The sequence below is a fragment of the Poecilia mexicana genome, unplaced genomic scaffold (assembly GCF_051168715.1).
Source record: "Poecilia mexicana isolate PSO_F unplaced genomic scaffold, ASM5116871v1 scaffold_4, whole genome shotgun sequence".
NCBI lineage: Eukaryota > Metazoa > Chordata > Actinopteri > Cyprinodontiformes > Poeciliidae > Poecilia > Poecilia mexicana.
The window spans coordinates 2,298,227-2,323,224 of record NW_028263373.1 but is presented as its reverse complement, the minus strand read 5'-3'; the positions used below and the strand labels follow the sequence as shown (position 1 = coordinate 2,323,224).

The 24,998-nt window shown below is 39.3% G+C and overlaps 3 protein-coding genes across 3 annotated transcripts; all 3 read right to left on the bottom strand.

Annotated features, from left to right (window-relative positions):
- Positions 1–7,110: 7,110 nt before the first annotated feature.
- Positions 7,111–12,769, bottom strand: LOC106924178 (uncharacterized). Its single transcript, XM_014997748.2, has 2 exons — positions 12,468–12,769; positions 7,111–10,034 (listed from the first exon to the last, which is right to left on the bottom strand). Exon 2 carries the CDS (start codon positions 9,971–9,973, stop codon positions 8,231–8,233), a length of 1,743 nt encoding a protein of 580 aa, XP_014853234.2. The 5' UTR covers positions 9,974–10,034; positions 12,468–12,769; the 3' UTR covers positions 7,111–8,230.
- A 388-nt stretch (positions 12,770–13,157) lies between these two features.
- Positions 13,158–18,266, bottom strand: LOC106924179 (uncharacterized). Its single transcript, XM_014997750.2, has 2 exons — positions 18,031–18,266; positions 13,158–15,955 (listed from the first exon to the last, which is right to left on the bottom strand). Exon 2 carries the CDS (start codon positions 15,938–15,940, stop codon positions 14,495–14,497), a length of 1,446 nt encoding a protein of 481 aa, XP_014853236.2. The 5' UTR covers positions 15,941–15,955; positions 18,031–18,266; the 3' UTR covers positions 13,158–14,494.
- A 1,074-nt stretch (positions 18,267–19,340) lies between these two features.
- LOC148159877 (uncharacterized) lies at positions 19,341–24,991 on the bottom strand. The gene is made up of 2 exons (XM_014997743.2): positions 24,630–24,991; positions 19,341–22,112 (listed from the first exon to the last, which is right to left on the bottom strand). The coding sequence occupies exon 2, from the start codon at positions 22,026–22,028 to the stop codon at positions 20,445–20,447; it is 1,584 nt and encodes a 527-aa protein (XP_014853229.1). The 5' UTR covers positions 22,029–22,112; positions 24,630–24,991; the 3' UTR covers positions 19,341–20,444.
- Positions 24,992–24,998: the final 7 nt, after the last annotated feature.

Sequence of the window (24,998 nt, the reverse complement as noted above, 5' to 3'; positions counted from 1 at the left end):
AAACCTCCCTGAAAATTCCCAGGATGAAATTAGGAAATTAACCCACATTAACTCATCTTCCTGTAATGGGGTTCCATACTTTATTTCCCTGACCATCCAAAATACAGACTTTTCTTACATGTTGCAATTTTTTGAGCTGTCTTTATGTTTGTTTGGTTAAAATTGATTCTATATGTGTACATTACCAATAAAGCCAATGTCCTTACTTGTTATTCCACAGGTGCAGGAAATAGTCCAGTGTTGCACTTAATCAGGCTGATCCAAGACGCTCACCACATCCTGACAGTTATGCTGCTGTGTTCACACATTAGAAACTGTATGCTTTCTAACCAAACTATCAAACAGGTGAAATGAAAAAGTGTGGCTTTATACTTTAAACACAGGGTGTCATCTGCTGGTGCAAACAGGTGATAGAAGACTGACTTTGTAACCGTCTTTATGTGGCTTTGAAGGTTCAGGTCAGAGTTCATCACCATCCCAGAGTTTGGAACTGATCACTAATTTCAAGCTGTAAAAACTGAAGCTGTGCTGACTCTAGATCGTTAACCTGAGCTGCTGGGGGCATGTAGACATAAAATATCCAAATTTATCAATGGGCATTACAGAAGACAAGTGATTAGAACAATTTGGAAATGAGTGTCTTTAAATTATATTAGGAAGATAATTGCATAGTTTTAAATGTAAATACATACATTAAGAATTTGATTCAACTAATAAACATTGTCTACATTATTCTGTCAGTTTTAAAGTTGCCAAAAAATAAAAATAACTGGAATAAGAAAGTAAAAACATAAAAAAAAATCAAAGTTGTTTTCTGTAAAACTTCTTTAATGCTGAGGAAAAAGAAAATAAAAACCAGTCACTGATACTTGTTGTGACTTTTTTACACTTATGTTGTTCAGTATATTTGCATGATAAGTGACTGATTACAATTATATGTTAAGCATAATTTACATGATGATTATTATTATTATATTGAATATGATTGTATACAATTACAAAGGCGAAGTGAAATATATTTCAGTGTAAGACATGATTTATTTGAATAGAGGAAGTCTTTTATTTTGAAGAATGCTTAAGGAGCTGTTACTGTTTAGTCACTATCTTGCTTTGTTGATTTTATTGCTTGGTTACGAGCAGTTGTTGTTGCTGTTGTTCTGTTTTTATCGGCTGAAGCCCTTTTTTTCCTCTTCAATAAATACTGAACAAAAGGGTTCAGTAAAGGAAATACGAGCCTCCGTCTTGTTTGAGAAGAAGCTTTACTCCGCTACATTTTGGTGCCGAAACCCGGGAATAAGAATTTTTTTGATTTTTCTGAACGAAGTGAAGCTAAGGCTCAGTTTAGCAGCCAACATGACGGAAGGACTGGAGCGGTTAAAGAGGAAACGGTCGACTATCCGAACAGCAACGACGAAGCTGTTAACTCGACTAGAGGATGAGGTGGGCAAGGAGAGTCCCGATATGGATAGACTGCGTGAGTTCCTGGCAGTTTTATCTTCTAAGGAGGAAATTTTATTGGATTTGGACAAGAGCATAGAAGATGAAACGTCAATTGAAGACTTGGACACTGAGATAACGAACTCACAGGATTACACGGACCGGATTCTCATTTGGAAGGTTCGCACCACCAACGTTATTGGATTGCAGGAGACCGCTACAGACACCCTAAGAGCGCATGTGAGTGACGTGAACAACGGCTCATTTTCATCACAATCCAAACAGACGGTTAAACTGCCCAAACTAACGATAATCAAGTATGATGGAGAAATAAGCCAATGGCAGGAATTCTGGTCACAGTATGAATCAGCCATTCACAGAAATGATGGACTAAGTAAGACAGACAAGTTCACTTACCTGAGATCTTACCTAAATGGAGCAGCTGCTCGGACTATTGCAGGACTGACAATGACAGATGTCAACTATGATGCTGCAATAGAGTTGCTCCAGAATCGTTTTGGAAGGAAGGATATTGTGATAAGTGCTCATATGTCTAAATTGCTGAACTTGACACCTGTGAGAAGATCATCTGATGTTGCAGCTTTGAGGCACCTTTATGATGAATGTGAGATCCAGATACGCAGCTTGGAGTCTCTTGGAGTGCAAAGTGATACTTACGGCTGTCTCCTATGTCCAGTGTTGCTACAGCTTATTCCAGAAGACATAGTACTTACTTATACACGGCAACAAACTCAACTAACGAATGGAAAGTCCCAGAATTGATTCAGTTTCTGCAAAATGAAGTGCAAAGCAGAGAACGGGCGCTTCTGCTGACCAGACCAGGTCACACATTGAAGAGCCCGAGCCCACAACACAAGCATGTGGGTAAGCCATCCTATACCTGTGATCAACCTAGAAAGTGGAGCATTCCATCAGCGACTGCTTTGCACACAGCCAGCGTCGTGCCACAAACCTGTGTGTTTTGTGACGGTAATGACCATAAACCAGAGAACTGTCCTGGTTTTACAATAAGTGCACGCAGGGAGAAACTGAAAAGGCTTGGACGGTGTTTTGTCTGCCTGGGCCCGAAACATATTGCGAAATACTGCAGAGTGAAGATTTTGTGCAGACAGTGCAATCGAAAACACCACTTGTCAGTTTGTGAACAATCTGAAGCTAAACCAGAAGTCGACAGTACCAGCAATAGTGGAAATGCAGAGGCTGTGTTGTCTTCGTTGACCAGCTCAGTCAAAGTGAAGACAAATACTCAGAACACAGTATTGCTCCAAACGGTTAAGGCATGGGCTGTAGGACCAAAGGAGAGAAAAATATCTCGCTGTCTGTTAGATGGAGGTAGCCAGCGTAGTTTTGTTCACAGAGACATTGTCCGAGCCCTAGGACTGCAAGTTGTGAGGCAAGAGACACTAAACCTCCATGTTTTTGGTTCCACCAGTCCTGTAGTGGAAAAACGCAACATAGTGAGAGTTCAACTTGAAAATGTGTGGAACACTGAACGGAAAATCGAAATAGATGCTGTAGAGACCCCCGAGGTGTGCACTGCTGTCATAAAGGTACCAACTGAGCCCATTCAAGCAGAGATTAAGAAAAGAGGACTGCAGCTTGGAGACTTTCCACTAGAGGGTGCTAATGAACAAGAGTTGCAGATGTTAATTGGAGCAGATTACTACTGGCAGGCTGTTACTGGAAAGGTCCAAAGGGTTACAGATTCATTAGTGGCAGTTGAAACCCTCTTTGGATGGGCTTTACAGGGACCAGTGACTACCTCCAGTGTTACAGACACCACGTGTATGCACATTAGTTTGAACGAAGACACCCAGCTGTCTAATCAGTTGCATGCATTCTGGGAGGTGGAGTCCCTGGGTATTGTAAATAAACAGTCAGAAAACCCAGAGGACTCAGAAATTATGCAACGTTTTGAACAAACAACAACATTTGAAGACGGAAGGTACCAAGTTGAGTTACCCTGGCAATGTGACAAAGACCAGCTTCCAGACAACTTCAGGGTAGCGAAGAAACGCTTTGAGAATCTAACGAGAAAGCTGAAGACTGATGTAAATTTATTTGCCAGATACAACGATGTAATAGAAGACTATCTTCAAAATGGTATCCGTGAGGAGGTTGCAGATGGAAAACCAGAAATGAATCAACAGACTGTGAAATATTACATGCCTCATCATGCTGTAATAAGAGAAGAAAAGGCCACTACCAAACTTAGAGTGGTATTTGATGCATCCTCACATGAGACAAACAGTCCATCCCTCAACGATTGTCTGTACACTGGACCTAACCTGAACCCAAACCTGCTAGATGTGCTCATAAAGTTCAGATTGCACAAGATAGCATTTACTGCTGATATAACTAAGGCCTTTCTTCAAATCTCACTAGCAGAAAAGGACAGAGATGCTGTCAGGTTCTTGTGGATGCACAGACCTTTAGCTAAGGACTGGAAAAATGAGGTGCGTGTCTTAAGGATGAAAAGAGTTGTTTTTGGAGTAACTCCCAGCCCATTCTTGCTTGCTGCCACTATCAGAAAACATCTCAAACAATTTGAAAGAAAACAGCCAAAGGCAGTACAGGCTCTCAGAGACTCTATGTATGTAGATGACTTTATTTCAAGCTCACCTACTGTGCAGGATGCTCTTCACATGACAACTGCAGCAAAGCACATTCTCTCTCAGGCAAGCATGAACCTCTGCAAATGGGTTACCAACTCACCTGATCTGAAAGCCATGTGGAAAGAAAATGGAGTAGAGCTCACTGGTGATACAGAGTCCAGTGGAAATGTGCTTAAAGTACTTGGACTGGTTTGGAGACCGGAACACGATGATTTTGTGTTTGATCAAAAGGGGTTAATGGACATTTTGAAAGACAGAGAAAATACAAAAAGAAGTGTACTAAGAACATCAGCCCGTATATTCGACCCTATTGGATTTCTTACTCCTTTTACAGTCCGAGTAAAGTGCCTGTTCCAAGAGATGTGGGAAAAGGGACTGAGTTGGGATGAACCATTACCTACTGACTTAGAAGAGAAGTGGGAGCAATGGTGTCTGGAGTTACCACTGTTACACCTGGTGTCTATTCCCAGGTGGTACCACACTGAGATTAACAAAGAGTCACACACTGTAAAGTTGCATGTCTACTGTGATGCAAGTGAAAAGGCTTACGGTGCCGTGGCATATCTTCAAGGACAAAACAACCAAGAAGAGACTATTAACAGTTTTGTGGCCTCCAAGTCACGAGTAGCACCATTAAAGAAAATGACATTACCTTGCTTGGAGCTCATGGGTGCACTTATTGGAGCAAGATTAGGATACAGCCTCCTTAAGCCATTGAACATGGAGAAAAACCAGCTCAACATGTGGACGGACTCTATGATCACGCTTCACTGGATCCGCAGCTCATCACGTCGATGGAAACCATTTGTGAGCAACAGAGTGGCAGAAATACAAGGGCTCACAAATCCAGAACTCTGGTTCCACTGTGCTGGCAAAATGAACCCTGCCGACCTTCTTACGCGGGGTTACCATGCTCGGAGCCTTATTAAGAGCCAGCTGTGGTGGAAGGGACCCACTTCACTGTCTACGGATGAGAAGGAACTGAACATTTGTAGTGACTATGTAGTGGATGAAGTGAATGCAGAGCTGAGGTCTGGGTATGAGACTGTTGTGCAGTTCACTGCCACTGAGCAAACTGAACCTCTGTTAAACTTAGAAAGGTACAGCAAGCTTAAGACCATGTTAAGAATCACTGCATGGGTAAAGCGGTTTGTTAATAACACAAGATCTTATCTGAAGGTTCAGGGAGATATAAGTACAGAAGAACTTGGTGCAGCTGAAATGTACTGGATTAAGTCAACACAAGAGAGTTGTTTCAGTTCTGAAATATTGCAGTTAAGGTCAAACCAAAATGTGAAGGTAGATTCTAAAATCAAAGATTTGAAACCATTCTTAGATGAAAATGGTCTAATAAGTGTTGGGGGAAGGCTGCAGAATTCAGATCTTAGTTTCAGAGAACAACACCCTTGGATACTACCGACAAATCACAAGTATTCTGAACTATTAGTTCAGTCATGTCACGAAAGAGTGATGCATTCTGGTGTAAGAGACACATTAACTCAAGTTAGAGAACAATATTGGATTTTGAGAGGCAGACAGCTTGTAAGAAACATTGTTTCAAAATGTTACATCTGCAAAAAACTAAAGGTTAAGGCAGCACAACAGATTACTGCTCCCTTACCTCGAGACAGAGTAACAGAATCACCTCCCTTTGAAGTTACTGGTGTAGATTTTGCTGGACCCTTATATGTTAAAACTAAGGACGGGTCTGTAAAATCATACATAGCACTGTTTACATGTGCAGTGACAAGAGCAGTACACTTAGAGTTGGTCTCAGATCAGACTACAGAGAATTTCTTATTGGCCTTAAAGAGATTCATTGCAAGACGAGGTCTTTGTAGGGTCATTTACTCTGACAATGCTAGAACATTCAAAAGGGCTGACAAGGATTTAAAGGAGTTATGGCAAAACATCTTAGGATCGACACTCACAGAGTTTTTTCACTGACAAGGGAATCACGTGGAAGTTTATCGCTGAGCGAGCAGCTTGGTGGGGGGGATTCTGGGAAAGGCTTGTGAGATCTGTAAAAACATGCTTAAGAAAGGTACTGGGGAAAGCATCTTTGAGCTTTGAGGAGCTCACAACTGTTCTTACTGAAGTTGAGGCAGTGTTGAACTCCAGGCCTCTGTCCTATGTAACTAGTGATGCATTAGAACCCCAGCCACTTACCCCATCTCATTTCTTAGTTGGTAAACGCTTAACTTCCTTGCCACCAAAGATTATTCCATCACCTCACCTAAATCAGGTTCTCACTGCAAATCGCGAACAGCTAGGTAGAAGGTGGAAATACCAACAGAAACTTTTGATAGGCTTTTGCAAACGCTGGCGCAGAGATTATTTGATGGACTTAAAATCAGCCCACAGGGTGAACAGTCCTACTCCAACACTACTTAAAGTAGGAGATGTAGTTCTTTTGGGGGAGGACAATACACCCAGACAGACATGGAAAATGGGTAGAATTGTAGAGGTCTTCCCAGGCAGGGATGGTCTCATACGTTCATGCAATGTTCGTACTTCGACTGGTGGCTTGTTACGCAGGCCTATTCAGTTATTGTACCCTTTAGAAGTATCTTAAATGAAAGGTAAATCCTACACAGATGAACAGTTGTTCATCGGGTGGGAGGATGTTGTGACTTTTTTACACTTATGTTGTTCAGTATATTTGCATGATAAGTGACTGATTACAATTATATGTTAAGCATAATTTACATGATGATTATTATTATTATATTGAATATGATTGTATACAATTACAAAGGCGAAGTGAAATATATTTCAGTGTAAGACATGATTTATTTGAATAGAGGAAGTCTTTTATTTTGAAGAATGCTTAAGGAGCTGTTACTGTTTAGTCACTATCTTGCTTTGTTGATTTTATTGCTTGGTTACGAGCAGTTGTTGTTGCTGTTGTTCTGTTTTTATCGGCTGAAGCCCTTTTTTTCCTCTTCAATAAATACTGAACAAAAGGGTTCAGTAAAGGAAATACGAGCCTCCGTCTTGTTTGAGAAGAAGCTTTACTCCGCTACAATACTTTGACTCGTATGTTAACGCCTTTAGTAAAGCTTTGTTTTATAAAACACTTAAAAACTCAAGTTTCAAATGGCTTCATATCAAAAACAATCAAAATAATAATATTGTACATCAGTAAGTTTTCTGTCCTGTCCCAACACTTTTTACAAAATAATGCAAATTAATAGCAAATACCTCAGTTCAACTTTCAACTTTAAAGCACCTGTTGGCTGTCAGTCCCTTGGTGTACAGAAATCCTAGTCAGACGATCGAAATGAAATGGATATAATAGATAAACCACATGTTCACACAGTCACCAGACTTTAAACACAAAACTTCAACATGGTCATCAGACTTAAGCAGAAAAAAATGAACATTTTCATAACAATGCATGTGCTGGAACATTGAACATTTTGTTATAAAAAAAACTCGTCCATCAATTGCGAATTTGTTTATAACCCAGTGAATTTGCAGCAAATAGTCTGACTGTCTGTAACCAGGAAAGTGAAGGTGACATCAAGTATTGATTATAAAAGTGATCTGATCTTTGTCCTTCAACCAAGGAATAATTTTTTTTTGCTCAAGTCCAGAGAATTCCTTCAGATTCTGAATTTGTACACCTGTTTTTAATCCATTTAAACCTGAACGTAAATCTTTTACACACAGATAACAAGAACAATCACGTAAATAAATAATTATTTAGTTTGATGGAACTTTTTCCCCAGGTCAACATGAAGACTTTGGACATCTTCTGAAGTGTCAATATCGGCTGTCACTACCGTCATCACAAGATGAAAACGGAGTCATTTTGCCTGAGTTCTGTGCGTTGTGATTGGCTGTTGAAATAGGCTTGGACAGCAATGTTGATATTTTGCTTCATCCAGTATCTAGTTTTGCTATTTGCAGGCGACATGAATACTTCTGAAGGACATTTACCGAATGCGGTGAGGAATTATCCATTTACGTAATTCCTCACTAAATAACTACGAAGACTGCCAAATGGCTAAAACCTCCAAGATGGACTTTGCAACGTCGTTGTCCACAAAGGAGGCTGTCTGCAGGAAGGTGTGTGTGGTCTTCTCTCTATGACCATTTCATAAAAGCAAAACAGTGCATTGATTGTTCAGCTTGAGAAGTATGGGAGAGTCTCAGGTCTTCTCACCGGTATGAGTTCTGAGGTGACGAGTCAGAATGCTGCTCTGTCTGAAAGATTTATCACAGAATTCACAAGAATAAGGCTTCTCCCCTGTGTGAGTCCTCAGGTGACGAGCCAAATCGCTGCGTTGCATGAAAAATTTATCACACAAATCACAAGGATATGGTTTCTGACCTGTGTGAGTGCTCATGTGATTGGTCAAATAATAAGAGTGCTGAAAGGACTTACCACATAGTTTGCAAGAATATGGTTTCTCACCTGTGTGGGTTCTGAGGTGACGAGCCATGTTGCTATTGTCTCGAAAAGTTTTGTGGCACAAGTCGCAACGAAACGGCTTCTCACCTGTATGAGCTCTTGTGTGAACATTCAAGGCAGATTGCCTTGGGAAACTTTTGCCACAAGTCAAACATGAGAAAGGTTTCTCCCCTGTGTGTGTTCTAAGATGACGAACCAAATCACTACTCTGTCTAAAAGATTTAACACAGAATTCACAAGGATGTCTGTCACCCATGTGAGTTCCTATGTGACGTGTCAAATTACCACGGTCTCTAAAAGATTTATCGCACACATCACAAGAATACTGCTTCTTTCCCATGTGAGTTCTAATGTGTCGAGCTAAATTACTCTGGTCTCGAAACGATTTATTACACAGTTCACATGGATACGGCTTCTCGCCTGTGTGCGTTCTCATGTGCATAGTTAAAGCAAATTTCCTGATGAAGCCTTTCCTACATGTCATGCATGAGAAAGGCTTCTCACCTGTGTGAGTTTTAAGGTGACGAGACAAGTCATGTCGTTTTTTGAAAGATTTTTTGCACACTTCACAAGAATATGGTTTGTCATTGGTGTGAGTTCCCATGTGTCTGGCCATCCCAGTCCAGTCACTGAAGGATTTGGCACATAGTTTACAGTGATATGGCTTTTCCCCTGTGTGTGTTCGCTTGTGAATAGTGAAATGTCCACCATACCTGAAGGACTTACCACACACTTCACAAAAAAACGGCTTCTCTCCTGAGTGAATCCTTTCGTGCCGAAGCAAATTACCACTATTTCTAAAAAATTTATTACACATTTTACAAGGATGTGGCTTCTCCCCTGTGTGGATTCTCATGTGCAAACTCAAGTGCTGTTGGGTTGTTAAATATTTACCACAAACTTTACAGCAGGGTAAATCTGTTTTATGTGCTTTTAGTTGTGAGTTGTCCACACTGTCCCTCTGATTTCTGCTGTCCTGTGGTCTCTTCTCTGGACTCAGATCTGCGTCTCTACTTGATCCTGAGTTGTTCTGGTTGCTTTCTTGCTGATGTTGGTTCTCATCTTCAGGTCCGTTTGCAGAGAGGAGCTGGTTCTTGTTTGGTTCTGGTTCATCATTGTCTTTTTGCTCATAAGTAGGAGACACCATAAAGGTTTCAGGATCCTGCTTCACTAAAAGATGATCTTCATCCTGATCACTGCAGAGATGCTTTTGCTCTTCTTTAATCTCTACCGGTTCTGGCTCCTCCTTTGTCTCCATCCTCTGCTCTGGTTCTGGTTCATTGTGGAATATTTTATCATAAGCAGCAGTCGCCATAGAGATGTTGGTCTCCTGCTTCACTAAAAGCTGCTCTTCATCCTGAATGCCCCACAGTTCAACCTGTTCTTCTTTGATTGGTTGAGGTTCTGGTTCCTCTTTCGGCTCGCCCGTCTGGTGTTGTTTCTGCTCTTTTATTTTCATAGCGTTTACCGTCATGGACATCCGAGTTCTTCCCTTCGGTTATGAGAGCATGAGCAGGAACAGACATGTGGCTGTGGAAGACCTGAAGGAAGAAACAACAGCAGAAGATTTTTCTGAGGCCCAGCACAGCGAAATGAAAACAGAGACCAGAATTACTGAAGGCGTAACTGAACCGAAACAAGGCCTAGACTGGATCAGGTGGAAAATGGTGATGTAGGGCTGTTGTAAACGAATATTTTAGTAATCGAGTAATCTATCGATTATTCTTACGATTAATCGAGTAATCGGATAAAAAAAATTCTAAAATGAAATATTGGTAAATCTGGCATAATACCGGTGTTACTATCAGATATCAATATCAGTCCAATTTTTCATATTTGAGCATCCCTAACAGTTGCTTTTTTGTAGTTTAGAAAACTAACCTGTAACAATAATAGCTCACTTTCTAAGTTAACCAGAAGAAAAGTTATAGAAAAATCTGAAATTATATTGAATTTAATAACAAAGAGGCAGGCTCACAAATATGCTTATAAAAAATGTCTACAATCCAGCTTTTAGTTTATGTATTCATCTTCAGTGAGTTTAATAGATTAATTAAACTCACCTTGCCACCTAACCTGTCACGCTTTGGGTTTGAAAATACGGGAAATGCCGCCTGGAGTGGGAGGAGAGGGCGAATGAACGAACGTAAGATGGAGGGGAGGAAATAGACCAGCGGACTGACGAACCGTTAGACCGGGGGACGAACACGGGGGGAAGCAATACGGGATATTTACGACACCTTCACTGGTCACACTCAGAAACTCATCTACCAGCCATGTACGATGCGCTCCGCCACCCGTTTCTTCAGACCGGGATATGAAATTTATTGTGCGGTTCGTCGGTAAAGCTACATTTACACGGTAAGCATCAGCTACTCAGCCGCCCGCCCTGTTCAGGCTATCCGCTCACCTCAGCGCTCTTCCCGCCGTTCGCTTTCAACCAGCAGCCCCGGAGGAGAAATGCTGCCGTACTCCAGGCATTCCCCAGTCATTTTAAGGATGCTTATTGGTTCCCCAAAAACGATAAAAAGTCGGGCATTATCATCAATCAATAAAATCCCCACGGGCCAATCTTGAAGATTGGACTTTATGCCGCTGAGACTTAGCTTTTGTCAACAACTCGGAGGCGGAAGTGAGAGCTCCGCGCAACGCAAATGAAGTCCCGGCCGGAACACGGTGCGCTAACTAATAAAACATAAATTAACGAAGCTTCGAGGCAGGTAAATTTTCCTCGAGGAATTTTAGTAATCGAGGTACTCGAATCATTCGAGGAATCGTTTCAGCCCTATGGTGATGTCAAATATAGTTTACAGTTTGTTAACATTTGTCCCAATTCCAGTAAGTAATAAAAAAATAAAGAAAAAACAAACAAATTAAAATAGAGACAAGAGGTGGGAATTAGCACCTTCTAATAGCTTAAATGCTATGTATGGGGCACCCCTGCTCTTCCTGTATCTGTGACCTCTGACCCCTGAACTTCTATCAGCCAATACAAATGTTTAATCTGTTATTAACATGTAGCCATATGTGGCACATTTTGAGCCGTCTTTGTGCTAACAGACTTTTATTTTACATTTAATCATGTTGGCCTTCAAAACGTGAACAAATCTGATTCCTATTCCGAATTCAGAAAAACAAAAATATCCTTATTTTTAAATAACGGGAGTTAAGAGACAGTCAGAGCGAATAGTGTGTTCAGAGTTTCACTAAAATCATTTGACTTTTAATACTTCAGCATCTTTATATTATTTTAGTCATAGAGAACAAAAACAATGGTGTCCACTTTTTTCCGTTTTATGCTGCAATTTAATAATGCAGCATAAAGAGTTAAAAGAATTGTAACAAAAATCATATTTCAATATATTAGAACAATCGTCTTTGTCCTTCAGGAATTTTAGTTTCAAAATGAGTGCTTTATATTTCTAAGTGCTCAAGTTTTCTATTTTTCATATTTATAGAAAGGGGTTGACTTAGGAAACCCTATCCTGAAAAGTTAAGAGTTTTCTCTCCTTTGTAAAAATATAAAAGAGAATTCAGTTTGTATTAAAGTCAGAAAATAGAATTTAATTTTATTTACTTAATTTTCAAAAATAAAACGTTTAAATTAGTGTGTTTAAAAATGTTCTTAATTCTGACTAAGAACTGGAACAATACTTCTAGACTATATTCCAACTTTTCTCTATTCTTGCTCTACAATGTATTATTTCTTATTTATTTGCTTAATGCATGCTCCTCTGCCTGCAACTCCTAAAAATAATAAATCTATATAGATTATCTGCTCTTATTTATTATCTATTGTTAGAGAATGTATCTGCCTTTTTGTTTGTTTCCTTCATTTGCTGGATCTTCTATTTGTCTCGCACGGCTCGTGTAATAATTATCTCCAGGTTTTAGGCACCGAATCTGTTATGATCTGGTTTTCTGCCATTAAATCCCTAAATTCACATTCACAAAGATGTGAGTCGGAATCTTACTTCGTTGAAGCCTGGATCAGCAAACACGTCCAGGAGGTTCCGAGATGGTTCAGGTTTTCCAGCTGGAATCCTGAGCCGATGGTTGATCTCTGTGTTTGAATATTTATCCAGCAGCAGTTGGTCTCTCTCTGATGATAAACCGGAGATTTTTACTACAGACACCGAAATATTCAGCTCACGCAGCAAAAACCGTTTTCCAATCGACGACACACAGAAGGAAGCTGGAAGCTAACGCGGCTAGCACCTTGCTGCTTACTTCCGCCGGAAGTCTCACACATGGAGCTTTCCTCTTGAAACACACACCACGCTTGAAGTTCTGCTTCAAACTCATCTGTATTCTTAATACCAAAATACTTTTTAGTGTTTTTTTCTTGTTATAGCAAAATATATTTTTATCCAAACTGAATTGAAGAAACTTTAATACTGATTTCAATACCTGAACAAAATTAAAACTACAGTCATAGCCAACAAAAAATGAAACGCTGAATCAGAAGCTTCCTGTGCTGAACTAGAACACACACCTACTCCACACACACTCATGTTAACACTGAGAAATAACCCAGAAGGTTGAAGGTCACTCTATTAACGCAGCATGTAGACTTTGATTTAACTCTGGTTTTATACTTTGACTCAGTTTGATGCACATTATTATTCTTTACTACAACATTAATCAACAACACAAGACTGGTATTTTTTACTTTACAGAGAAATGTGTTTTATTGATGTTCATTATTCATAATGGCAATGCAATCTGTCAAGAGCAAATTGAAGAAAAATATTTGTTGAGTATAATAATTCCTCGTCTCTTATAAATATTCAACATTTTTTCTTTAACATCTTCCTGAGAAAAATAACTGAAGAACAAAAACCAAACAAACTTTGATATGTCCCATTTTCTAATTATTAACATTTTATTGAACTTTATGCCCTCACAAAAACACTAAAGTTAGATGGAAAATCCCCCCCAAAAAATGTAATCTATGGAAAACGTTTACAAAACTAACTTGAAAAACAAAGAAAAGACAATTTACCAAACAGTTGTAACATTGTTTTTCCTTCTGGACAAACATCCCACTGTTGTTTTCAAAACAGTTTATTCAGGTTCATCCAGAAAATTCAAATCTCAGACAACTAGAGACCATGTTCCTGATAAGACCTGGCATTTTGGGATAAATAGAAGATTTGTCTGCAAGAAAATCTTCGTTTAAGACGTAAAAGAAAGACTTGTTTAATGAATGAACTGAAATTAAAAAAAATTACGAATATTAAAAATCTCTCTTTTGGAATCAAAAAAGACAATTTTTTGTGTCACATGTAGAGACTGGAAAGAAGAAACGTATAGAAGAAAGTTTGATAGAAATGCTTGAAAGAAGTTGACTTCCTGAGTTTAAATACTTTTGTTATTTTGATGGAACTTCAATGTTCAGTTAATTGGTCTTGAATCTGGGCTGGATAATGACTTTTATCTGGTGGTAACTGATAAAAAGTTTAACTGATGTCCAATCATTCTACTTAAAATCTTGACCTCCCATCATGCACTAAATAACTTTACTCCTCCATGTGGTAAATGGAGGGTTCATGTTGAGATTAACCCAGCATGCTGCAAAGTTGTGCTGATATTGATGCTTTCAAAGCAGCAATATTGTTTAATGAAAGGCTCCAAATCCATAAATATTTATGATATAGTCAAATCATAAGTTTTGGAACAACATATGGGAAGTTTTAACTGGAATCATGAAATTGCTGCAGAAGGATAATCATTCTAACTTTCAAGATTTCAACTAATTTTCAGACCAATGCAGACACGAGTTCATGCTTTTACGACAGAACCATTGAAGAGCAATTCCTCACTAGCAACATGTAAGATGGAGCCCAAGCAATCAAGATAGAAAGACCCCAGGCTGCTACTGCATTGAACTATGACCTTCTGCAAAGCAACAGAGCTACAAACTGCACCTCTGCATAGTCTCTGTGTGAAGTCTCATGGGGCAATTCAAACATTTCTTTAGGTGGAAACTTTTTCCACATTAGAAATGATTCTGAACTGAGTTCTCATGGCGATGCAAAGTATGTTTCAGACTGAAACCTTTCCTACACTTTCCACATGAGAAAGGTTTCTCACCTGTATGCGTATTCATGTGGCGATGCAAAGTGTGTTTCCGACTGAAACTTTTTCTACACTTTCCACAAGAGAAAGGTTTCTCACCTGTATGAGTTCTCATGTGGCTCTTCAGATTGCTTTTCTGACTGAAACTTTTCCTACACATTTCACATGAAAAAGGTTTTTCCCCTGTATGAGTTCTCATGTGGTTTTTCAGACTGCATCTCAGATGGAAACTTTTCTTACACATTCTACATGAGAAAGGTGTGAAAAGTTTTTCACCTGTGTGAATTTTCATGTGCGTATTCAAATTGCATTTCTGACTGAAACTTTTCATACATATTCCACATGAGAAAGGTTTCTCACCTGTATGAGTTCTCATGTGGCTATTCAAATTGCCTTTCAGATGGAAACCTTTGCTACACATTGTACAAGAGAACAGCTTCTGAACTGAGTGAGTTCTCTTGTGGCAACTGAAACTATTTTTGCTAAAGAAGCTTTTCCCACAGGTTACACATGAAAAAGGCTTCTCATCTGTGTGAGTTCTCATGTGGGCTTCTAAACTCTGGTTCCATTTGAAACTTGTACTACAAAGTTTACATATTTTACTCCGGTTAATTTCCTTGTCCTTTGTCCCTGTGTTTCCTCTGCCTCTGGTTTTCACAACTCTCTGTTGATGCCGTTCATCTCTGCTGGATCCTGAAGCTTCGAGAGTCTTTCTGTCTTGATGGTGTTCTGCTTTAGGGATGTTCTTAGAGAATTGATTTCCATTGCGTTCAGGTTGTTGGTGTTCTGTTTCATTATCCGTTGCCATCATCAGTGGATTCTGATTTTCATTTTGACTTGTGTCATTGGCCTCCGTCTTTACCTTCTGCAGAAAGTCTGATTCACCCTCCTCTTCTTTCACTTGTTTTGGTTCCAACTCTTTGATTTCATCTTGACTAATGTCTTCAATCTTAATCATCTGCTGAGAATCTGGATGATAATCATCTTCCTTTATTTGCTTCAGTTCCAGTAAAGCTGCTTCCTCTTTGATTCTCACAGATCCACATTCTGTTCCCATTAATGTATCACTTTCCTGCTTCAGTTCATTCTGGTTTTCTACCTGAATGATGCTTTCAGCCTCAATCTTTACCATCTGCTCAGATGCTGATTGATGATCCTCTTCCTTTATTTGTTGCAGTTGTAGTTCTACTGGTTCTTCTTTTACTTCAAGTGATCCTGAATCTATTTCCACTAAGGTTTCTATCCATTGCTTTGGCCCAATGTGGTCTTCTTTCTTGACAGTCAGCAGAGGTTCTGATCCACACTCTTCTTCCTTTACTTTTGGAAGCTGAAGGGTCTCTGCTCTCCCTTTAAGCTCTAGAGACATGATGCTTTGGCAAACCTGGAAAACAGAAAAAAGCAACACAAATGTTTCCATTTTAGTTTAAAATTTGCAAAGTGTTTTCCAGTGATGGGGGAGACATGGGCCTCTCACCCATTGAGAGGCCAATACTCTGCATGTCCATATTAACAATCATGCTGAGTTTTTTTAAGCTGAATTATTTAGCGACGCAGACATGATATGATTAGCTTTTTTTCCACCAGATGAACTGATGGACGTCCAGAGGAACCTGGAGCCAGTGCTCCAGGCAGTTCGGTTCCCACAGGAGCCTCACGTATAAATCATACTCACAAAAAATGTGCGGCACCATATTTTACGCACGAGTTGAGATGTATAAAAACGAATGTGACGTCAAAATTTACGCAAATATACACAAACTTTTTACTTGCCATGAAAATGTGCAGCAGCCACGTAAACTTTTTTTGTGCATAGTAAACTACCAGGTGCCAAAATTCACCTACATACACCGAAACCTGATGGCATCCAATGTTATTTAGCAAGAAGCATCCAAACCGATGTTTTTCATGATTTTAATATTTTGTTTTAATGTAAATGATGGAACTGAACCACATTAATCCTCAGACAATAATATAACACACACCAAATAAATAAAATAAAAATAAAAGGATGTGAAAACCTCACTAGAATGTAACTAGTGAATTTCTTCAGTTTTTGTCTCATAAAGATGTAACTGTATCGGTCTGTGCATATGAATGCATGTTATCTGTCGGATCATTTCACTCTCACTGACAAATAAAACCGGGCTGATCAGCAGATTAACTCCAAACAGGTTTGATTATTTTAAGGTGATCAGGTGTGTAGATAATATTGTGGAACATTTTGGCTCTGATGGAGAACATCACCAATGGAAGGACTCGGAGGTAGCGATTGATCATAGATCTTATTGATCTGCTGGGAAATGTTGATGATGGATTATTAGCTTTTGTTGCCCAGACTGATGACCCTGCAGCTCTGAGCTGAAGGAAGAGCCGTGTGTCTCCGGTGCAGCTGGAGCTGCTGACAGGTCAGTCATCCTTCAGTCCAGCCATGCCAGCTTGTGAATAGAAAGTATCTCCATTCTGTAAATGTACAACTAATACATAAAATTCCTCTATTTAGAATAAACTTCCACATTCCTCAATCACCACAAAGGACTCTCTTGACGCTGTCTTTCTTTAAATGCCTTGTTGCTGAAAGGTGCTACACAAATAAAATTTGATTTGATTGAATCCCGGCTCCTGTTCAAACCAGCATTTCCACTTGGATGCTTTGATTTTCTAATTAGAGTTTTTCCTTTATTTTTTGTGAGGTGACTGTATGTGTTCTGACAGCATCTTTTAATTAAAATACATAATACCAATAGTTATTATTATTATAATTACTTATACTGATACAAGCCAGGACCGTTGCCATGGTTACTGCTGGTGGCAGCCAGCCGGATATTTATACTAATTTACATTAAGATGTATTTACGGGTGGTGACAGGCGGACCACATACGTGCATACACACGGCTTTATACATCTGAATTTTTTCTGCGCCACACTTTTCTAAATTTGTCCGTACGCCAAGTTTTAGTGTGGAAGCAGTGCACCATTTTAAACATGAGGCCTCCAGGCTGGACTTTGGCTAAAATACAGAAGATCAGGTTTACTGGATGGTTAATGAACCTGAGCATGTTGCCTTAATGGACACTTGTCTTAAAAACAATGGTGTAAAATGCAATGAGGTTGAAAATGTACACCTACTTTTTAAAACAGAACCTAAAACAACAGGAGCATCAATACAAAAAGTTAGATTAAGTTCTGACAGAAACACTAAATGTTACAGGGTAATTTTGATGAGTTTAAATATCTTAGTCGACATAAAATCTTACAAAACCACTAAGTAACTTTCCAATAAGATTTAGGAGCTTGTTTTCAGCTAATTCTGCTATATCTTATAAATTCATTTTGCACTGAAAACATCTTATTTTGAGTAACACTTTTAAAGAAACAACATTTTTCTTATCCAACATAAAACTTTTAACCTAAGCTAATTTTAGCAACATGTGGAAGCATGGATGAGCAAACACTACCTGGTGGTTCCGAGATGATTTGGGTTTTACTGCTGGAATCCAGTCGTCTGGGCTGATGATCGATGATATTTCTCCAGCAGCAGTTGGCCTCTCTCTGATGATGAACTCAAGACATTGTTACTGCAGACACTGAAATATTCAGCTCACACAGCAAGAACCGTCTTTAACCAACGATAAACAAAAGGAAGCCTCGAAGCTAACGCTGCTAGCATCATGTGTTTTACTTCCGCCGGATGTCCCACGTGGAGCTTTACTGTAGAAACAGACACCGCGCTTTCACTTCCGCCTCGAACTAACAATTTTCAGTTTATTCTTGTTTTGACTCAAAATATTTTCTGAAAGCTGAATTTACACAAATGTAATATTGACTTCAACATGTGAATAAATTAACTACAGTTATGCCATACTGTCATTCTTAATGCATAACAATAAGATATGGTTCTGTATCTCTCTTTAGCACAAGAAAACATTTAATTATCCTGTTGTAATGGGAAATAGAAATAGAACTATATTCAATAAAAATGCTAAAACTACAGAAAATAAAAATACTTAAGTTCTCAGGAAATAAGCAATATTGCTAAATATTGTTAAAACACATTTATTTTTTTTACCTTAACAGCCTCTATAATCTGAGATGTCATCATGTCCCAGCTTATTCGTAATTTTACACAAAATATTTTCACAAGTCCACCACTCTGATTGTAAATACAGGACAACATTTAAGTTGGTTTAAAATAAATATATTTTTCACTAATTTATTTTAGCACTAGTTGAAAAAAGTGTTTCTGATCATATGAGCAGATAAAGAATCATTAGAGGAGTAACAAAGGAAATGGACTAGCTCTGCTCCTCAGAAACAAATGCTGCGATGCAGCTCATCTGATCATGATGGATCATCTAAGACGTCCAGATTTCACTCTGTCCACCTGCAGGGCTGCTTTGAGGACAGACATGGATCCACACCACTGAAACCATTGAAATAATATCAGAATCATGACAGCATATCTAAGCTTCTCTATGAAAAACACAATGAAGTCTGATTTACATCAGAAAACACAGGTAGCTCAGAACACCTAACAAATATAAAACCTAATTAATGTTGCTTTAATTTTATAAAAGGTCAAGTTCTTTGTTCTTTGGAGATGCATGAATCTTCTTCATTTGTGTTTTTCCTTTGTATTTTCCATTTGTATGTTGCATCAAACAACCCAGGACCTGACAAAATATTTTCTGCCGTCATCATGTGAGTAACCAACTGTTAGGTTATAAAAACGCTGCATATTTGTTGGAATAAGGAAGATGCAAGCTGATTCTTTTTCAGATAATTTATTGAAAGAATATGGACAGTTCATGCTCACACAAAGGCTCAGAAGTTCAAGAGAGAAAACTGTATTAATTCAGCCAGTATCAGTTTTATACAATAAAGGTAAAGGTAATTTTATTTATATAGCACATTTTCAGCAACAAGGCAATACAAAGTGTAATAAATTCAACAAGACTGGAAAGTTGGGCAAGTCCATGAAAAGATATTTAGGTACCCAATCGACACTTTACATCAGGGGAGCCCAAAGTGGGTCCTGGAGGCCCAAAGTGGGTCCTGGAGGCCCGGCATCCTGCATGTTTCAGTTCTCTCCCTGGTTTAACGCATCTGGATCAAATGACGGCTCATTAGAGGCCGAAGAGGAACATTGACATGCAAGGTTGTTACTACCAGGGAGAGAACAAAACATGCAGGATGCTGGGCCTCCAGGACCCACTTTGGGCCTCCAGGACGGACCTTGGGCCTCCAGGACCCACTTTGGGCCTCCAGGACCCACTTTGGGCCTCCAGGTCCGACCTTGGGCCTCCAGGACCGACCTTGGGCCCCCTGCTTTACATTTTCAATTAATCTTGTCTTCTGAATAGCAAATTTCAGCAATAGTGCATATAAAGGGTTGTCGTGCTTTAAATGGTAAAAACACCATAACCAATTATGAAACAAGCAATGAACTACATTTTGTTAAATGCCATCATCAAAATAAAGCAAATATACATCAAATACATTCATCGATATTTCAGCTGTTCTTAATCAAAGACAACTCTACATAAGTCAGTATTTAGCCTTGATTCAAACAAACTGTTGTTTTTAAAGCTTGGGGGGAAACAAAGCAAGAGCTTAACTGAGTTGAGTTTCATGCCATTTCCTTCAGCCCATTGGACAAACTCCTTACTAGTAGAGCACTTCTCCAGAGGTCTCTTCATACCAGACACCACCTGATTGGTGCGTTCACACCAAACGGGTTTCAGGCGTCTTGAAGTGTCGGACGTGTTTGTGCCATGCGTAATGCGTTTGGTGTGAACGCACCATAACTATAATGGGAGCAACAGAATCCATGTCTGAAATGTTATAATCTGTCAGCGAATGATTCCTATTTTCACCTGTGTGTTCGCATATGACGAACCAAATCACTTTTCTGTATGAAAGATTTATCACACACTTCACAGAGATACGCCTTCTCCCCAGTGTGAGTTTTCATGTGTCGAGGCATACTACTGAACTCACTTAGTAATTTACCACATACTGTACAAGATGACAACTTCACACGCTTGTGAGTTTTTAGATGACGGGTCAAATCACTACGTTGTCTGAAAGATTTATCACATAATTCGCAATTGTATGGTTTATCTCCCGTGTGAACTTTCATGTGCATAGTCAATTTATATTGTTGTTTAAAACCTTTTCCACAAGTAAGACAGGGGAAAGGCATCTCCCCAGTGTGAGATAATGTGTGGTTAGCTAAATCGCTGCGCTTTCTAAAAGACTTACCACACTTTTCACAACAATGTGGTTTCTCATCTGTGTGAGTTTTCATGTGACAAGCCAAATCACTTCTCTGTCGGAAAGATTTATCACACAATTCACAAGAAAAGGGTTTCTCACCTGTGTGTGTTCTCATGTGATACCTCAAGGTAGTTTTCTGGATAAAACCTTTACCACAGTCTAGACACTGGAAAGGTTTCTCACCTGTGTGTGTTCTCATGTGACACAACATGGTGGTTTTTTGAATAAAACCTTTACCACAAACCAGACACTGGAAAGGCTTCTCACCTGTGTGGGTTCTAATGTGGACAGTTAGGTCAGGTTGCCTAGGAAAAGCTTTACCACAAGTCAGACACTGGAAAGGTTTCTCACCTGTGTGATGCGTCATGTGAACTTTTAGGTCAGGTTGCCTGATGAAACCTTTCCCACAAGTCAGACATAAAAATGGCTTCTTGTTTGTGTGAATTCTCATGTGAGATACCAAGTACCTGTACCTACCAAAACTTCTGCCGCATACCTTACATGAGATCAAATTAGTTTTAAAAGCATTTGGTTCTGATTTGTCCACATTGTCCCGGTGGTTTTCAGTGTCCTGAAGTTTCTTCTCTGGCTGCGGATCTTTATCTCCACTTGATCCTGAGTCTTTCTGGTTGCTTTCCTGCTGATGTTGGCAACCTTCAGGGTTGTTTGCAAAGAGGAGTTGGTCCTCGTTGGGTTCTGGTTCACTGTTATCTTGTTGCTTATAGGTAAGAGATACTATACATGTTTCAGGTTCCTGCTTCACTACAAGCTGATTTTCATCCTGTTTACTGTAGAGATCCTCATGTTCCACTTTAATCGGACTGAGTTCTGGTTCCTCTTTAATATGTACAAGTTCTGGTTCTTCTTGTTCTTCTTTAATCTGTACCAGTATTGGTTCTTCCTGTTCTTTAATCTGTATGGATTCTGGTTCTTCTTTGATTAGTACAGGGTCCAGTTCTTCTTTTGTCTCCATCATCTGCTGCAGTTCTGGTCCACTGTGGAATATTTCGTCATCAGCAGGAGTTACAGGAGTCATAGAGTTGTTGCTCTCCTGCTTCATTAAAAGCTGCCCTTCATTTTCAAAGATCCATAGTTCAATCTGTTCTTCTTTGATTGAATAAGGTTCTGGTTCCTCTTTCGCCTCAGTTATCTGCTGTGGTTCTGATTCCTCTTTCATGTCTGGTCAGATTTCCACTCTTCCACCAGGAAGGAATCAGCCAGAACCTTCCAGGTCAGAAACAGACCAGGAGGCGTGTACGGCCTGAGGGAAGGAAGAACAGCAGAACTTTAGCATTTTATAGAACGTGACCCAGAAGCCAACAAGCTTAGCTGGAACTACAGATGAAACCCGACATGTTTGGGTGTCATTTATTCATTGTAAAGCTACGCAAGTCTGATGTCATTTACATTTAATTATTCACAGCTCAGCTATTTGATTTGTGTTTGGTTTGCGTAGAATCAGCACAAAGTATCAAACATTTGAGGAAATGAGACAATTCCTCATTTCCATGAATAATCTGAAAGATCCAAGAGCAAATGGTTGAACAGCAGAGCGTTCAGCCGGGATTTAAAGACAGACGAGGTGTCGGAGCGCCTCACGCTGAGGGGAAGTTTATTCTGAATAGAGGAATCGTGTGCATTCACAAAGCCATGCTCATCACAAACGATATGAGAACATATTGGTCTCAAACTGTTTTTATTTAAAGGAGCAAATTTATAAATAAAAAACAACATTAAATATAATGTGTATTTTTAATGGGACATTATTTCAAATATCTTATGACAGCTGCTGCTTTTTCCTCCTAATATTTTTAAATAAAGTCCAAACTAAGGATCTGATTTCCTGTTTTCAGTTTTAGTCAATACAAATCATAATCAAAAGTACCTGATAAAAGTGACATTTGTTTTTAAAATATTATTCAATTTTACAATGTGTGATAAAGCTGCTGCCTTTCTCACACTTACAGTTAAACTGATGCATTAAACTCAGTGAGGGATTTTCTTTTTCTCAGAAGTTACTTGAACTAATTTTCTCCACTCCTCTGTCTTCTCATCGATCCAAAACCGTGAGATCTGAATCCATCCCAGCCCAAAGATCAGTGCCGGTGTTGTCTTATGTTTTATCTTTACTCAATAAAAAATATGATTTCAAATGTAACTGAGTAACTTTATTCAAAACAAATTCAAGTCAAAGTAAAATTTCAGGTTTTGTAAACAACTTAAGGTACAAAAAAGACAAATTATAATTACAGCAACAGATGTAAATGTAACTAATTACTTGTCGTTGTTCCGACCCGATACCTGCTGCAGAGGATGAGCTGTAGTTTTATGGGTCATGCAAAATAGTTTTCTCATGTCAGTGGCATTATTAGGCCATCATATTAACACACATGTTCATACAGATAAATGGAGAAAAATTAAACAGATATTAACGTTTAGAATAAAACCAGAAGGTAATGTGTTGCTAGGACTCAGTGACAATATATAGCAACATTTCACCAAATGGAAATAAACTCCATAGAATCACATTAGAATATTTTTTCCTTCACTGCTCCTTCCAGACTGGTTAAACTGGTGATTTTATTAATTAACATTCTCAGTAAAATGCTCTGAACATTTTATACTCAGAGTTTCTCAAGAAAAGGAACCAACTCCAAGCTCCAAGAACCAACTAAAAGTAACTAAACAAAGTTCATGTCTTAGTTTGACAGGAAGTGTCTGGAATGTTCTGGCCTCATAAGGTTTGATCAGGAACTTAACAGCAACACCGGTTCAACCAGTCTGGGAGACGCAGATGTTTTGCTTCCTTTGAGAGGAAACAAAATGACAGTCAGGCTCCTCAAATGTCTCTTGGCATTAATAAGTTGAATGTCAGTCTTCATCAGACGCAGCTCAGCCACAATGTGTCCACTGAACTGTGCAGGTCACTGTGGACCTGAAATGACTGGACATGCTTAATATCCTATCATGTCCATTTTTATACATGCAGACTTCTATGTAAAATATGACGCCACATATTTTTTGTGATTTATACACGAGGCTCCTGGTATTTTGTCAAGCTCACAACCTTCCCAGGATTTAAGCTCCTTATAATCAGTCACTACTCGCCGGTTCGTCTTGTTACTCCACGCCACATCTCCTCGTCTCTTCTCCCTCCTCATGTCTCTGGTTTGGATTTATTTTTGTTCCTTGGACTTTGTCTCTTTTTTGCAAGTTTGATTCTTCATTTTTTTCATTAAATCTACAAAAGAACGTTTACGTCTCCTGCCTGCTGCATTTGAGTTCAGACTTCAACCACACATCAAGACAATCAATGTTCGAAGTTTGTACTGATTTAGCTGTTGGAAATAGAAGAACAGGTTTTTGTTTGCTTGTTTTTAGAAAGCCTCCTGCAGCTTTTATATGCCTCCCTGCTCCCACACACCTGAGCTTCCTCTTCAGCATTCAGCCATTCACCTCCAGATGCCTGGTAAAGACACATCCATCTGATTTAAGAGGAAAGGGGAAGGGAAGTGTTTAAACGGATTTGTTGTGTATGTCAAACACCACCTCCTCACCGGATAAAGTCAAAAATATTTATTTCATTCGGAGGTTTCTGCTTTACAAGCTGCTGAAATTTTCCTTGTTCTAATCAGTTTTCTAATGGTTTTATTGTTCCTGTTCATTGATCGATGTGAACAACACGGACACGTCCTGCATTTTCAGCGGCGTCAACTAGTTCCCTGATCATATTCTCTGTATTCCAGTGTTAGTTCAATCAGAACCACAGTGAACATACCGGGAGGTTCTGAGATGATTTCCAGCTGGTATCCAGCAGTCCGAACTGATTATCGATCTCTTCCTCCTAAAGGACGACGTGGCTGAATGTTTCTCCACCAGCAGCAGCTAGTCGATCTATGATGGATTCTCTCTGATGCTGAACCGAAGATATTGTTACTGCAGACACTGAAATATTCAGCTCACACAGCAAAAACCGTTTTCCAACCGCCGGTAGACAGACGGAAGCCTGGAAGCTAACGCTGCTAGCACCTTGTTGTTTACTTCCGCCCAATGTCCCAGACGGAGAGTTACACTAGAAACAGTTTCCACCCTTTAGGTTCCGCCTCCAGATACAAACACATACAGCTATTTACAACTTCCCAATAAT

Bases quoted from the DNA above. Each gene is read 5' to 3' on its own strand.
- LOC106924179 (XM_014997750.2), bottom strand. From the start codon at position 15,940: ATGTCTCTAGAGCTTAAAGGGAGAGCAGAGACCCTTCAGCTTCCAAAA.
- LOC106924178 (XM_014997748.2), bottom strand. From the start codon at position 9,973: ATGTCCATGACGGTAAACGCTATGAAAATAAAAGAGCAGAAACAACAC.
- LOC148159877 (XM_014997743.2), bottom strand. From the start codon at position 22,028: ATGAAAGAGGAATCAGAACCACAGCAGATAACTGAGGCGAAAGAGGAA.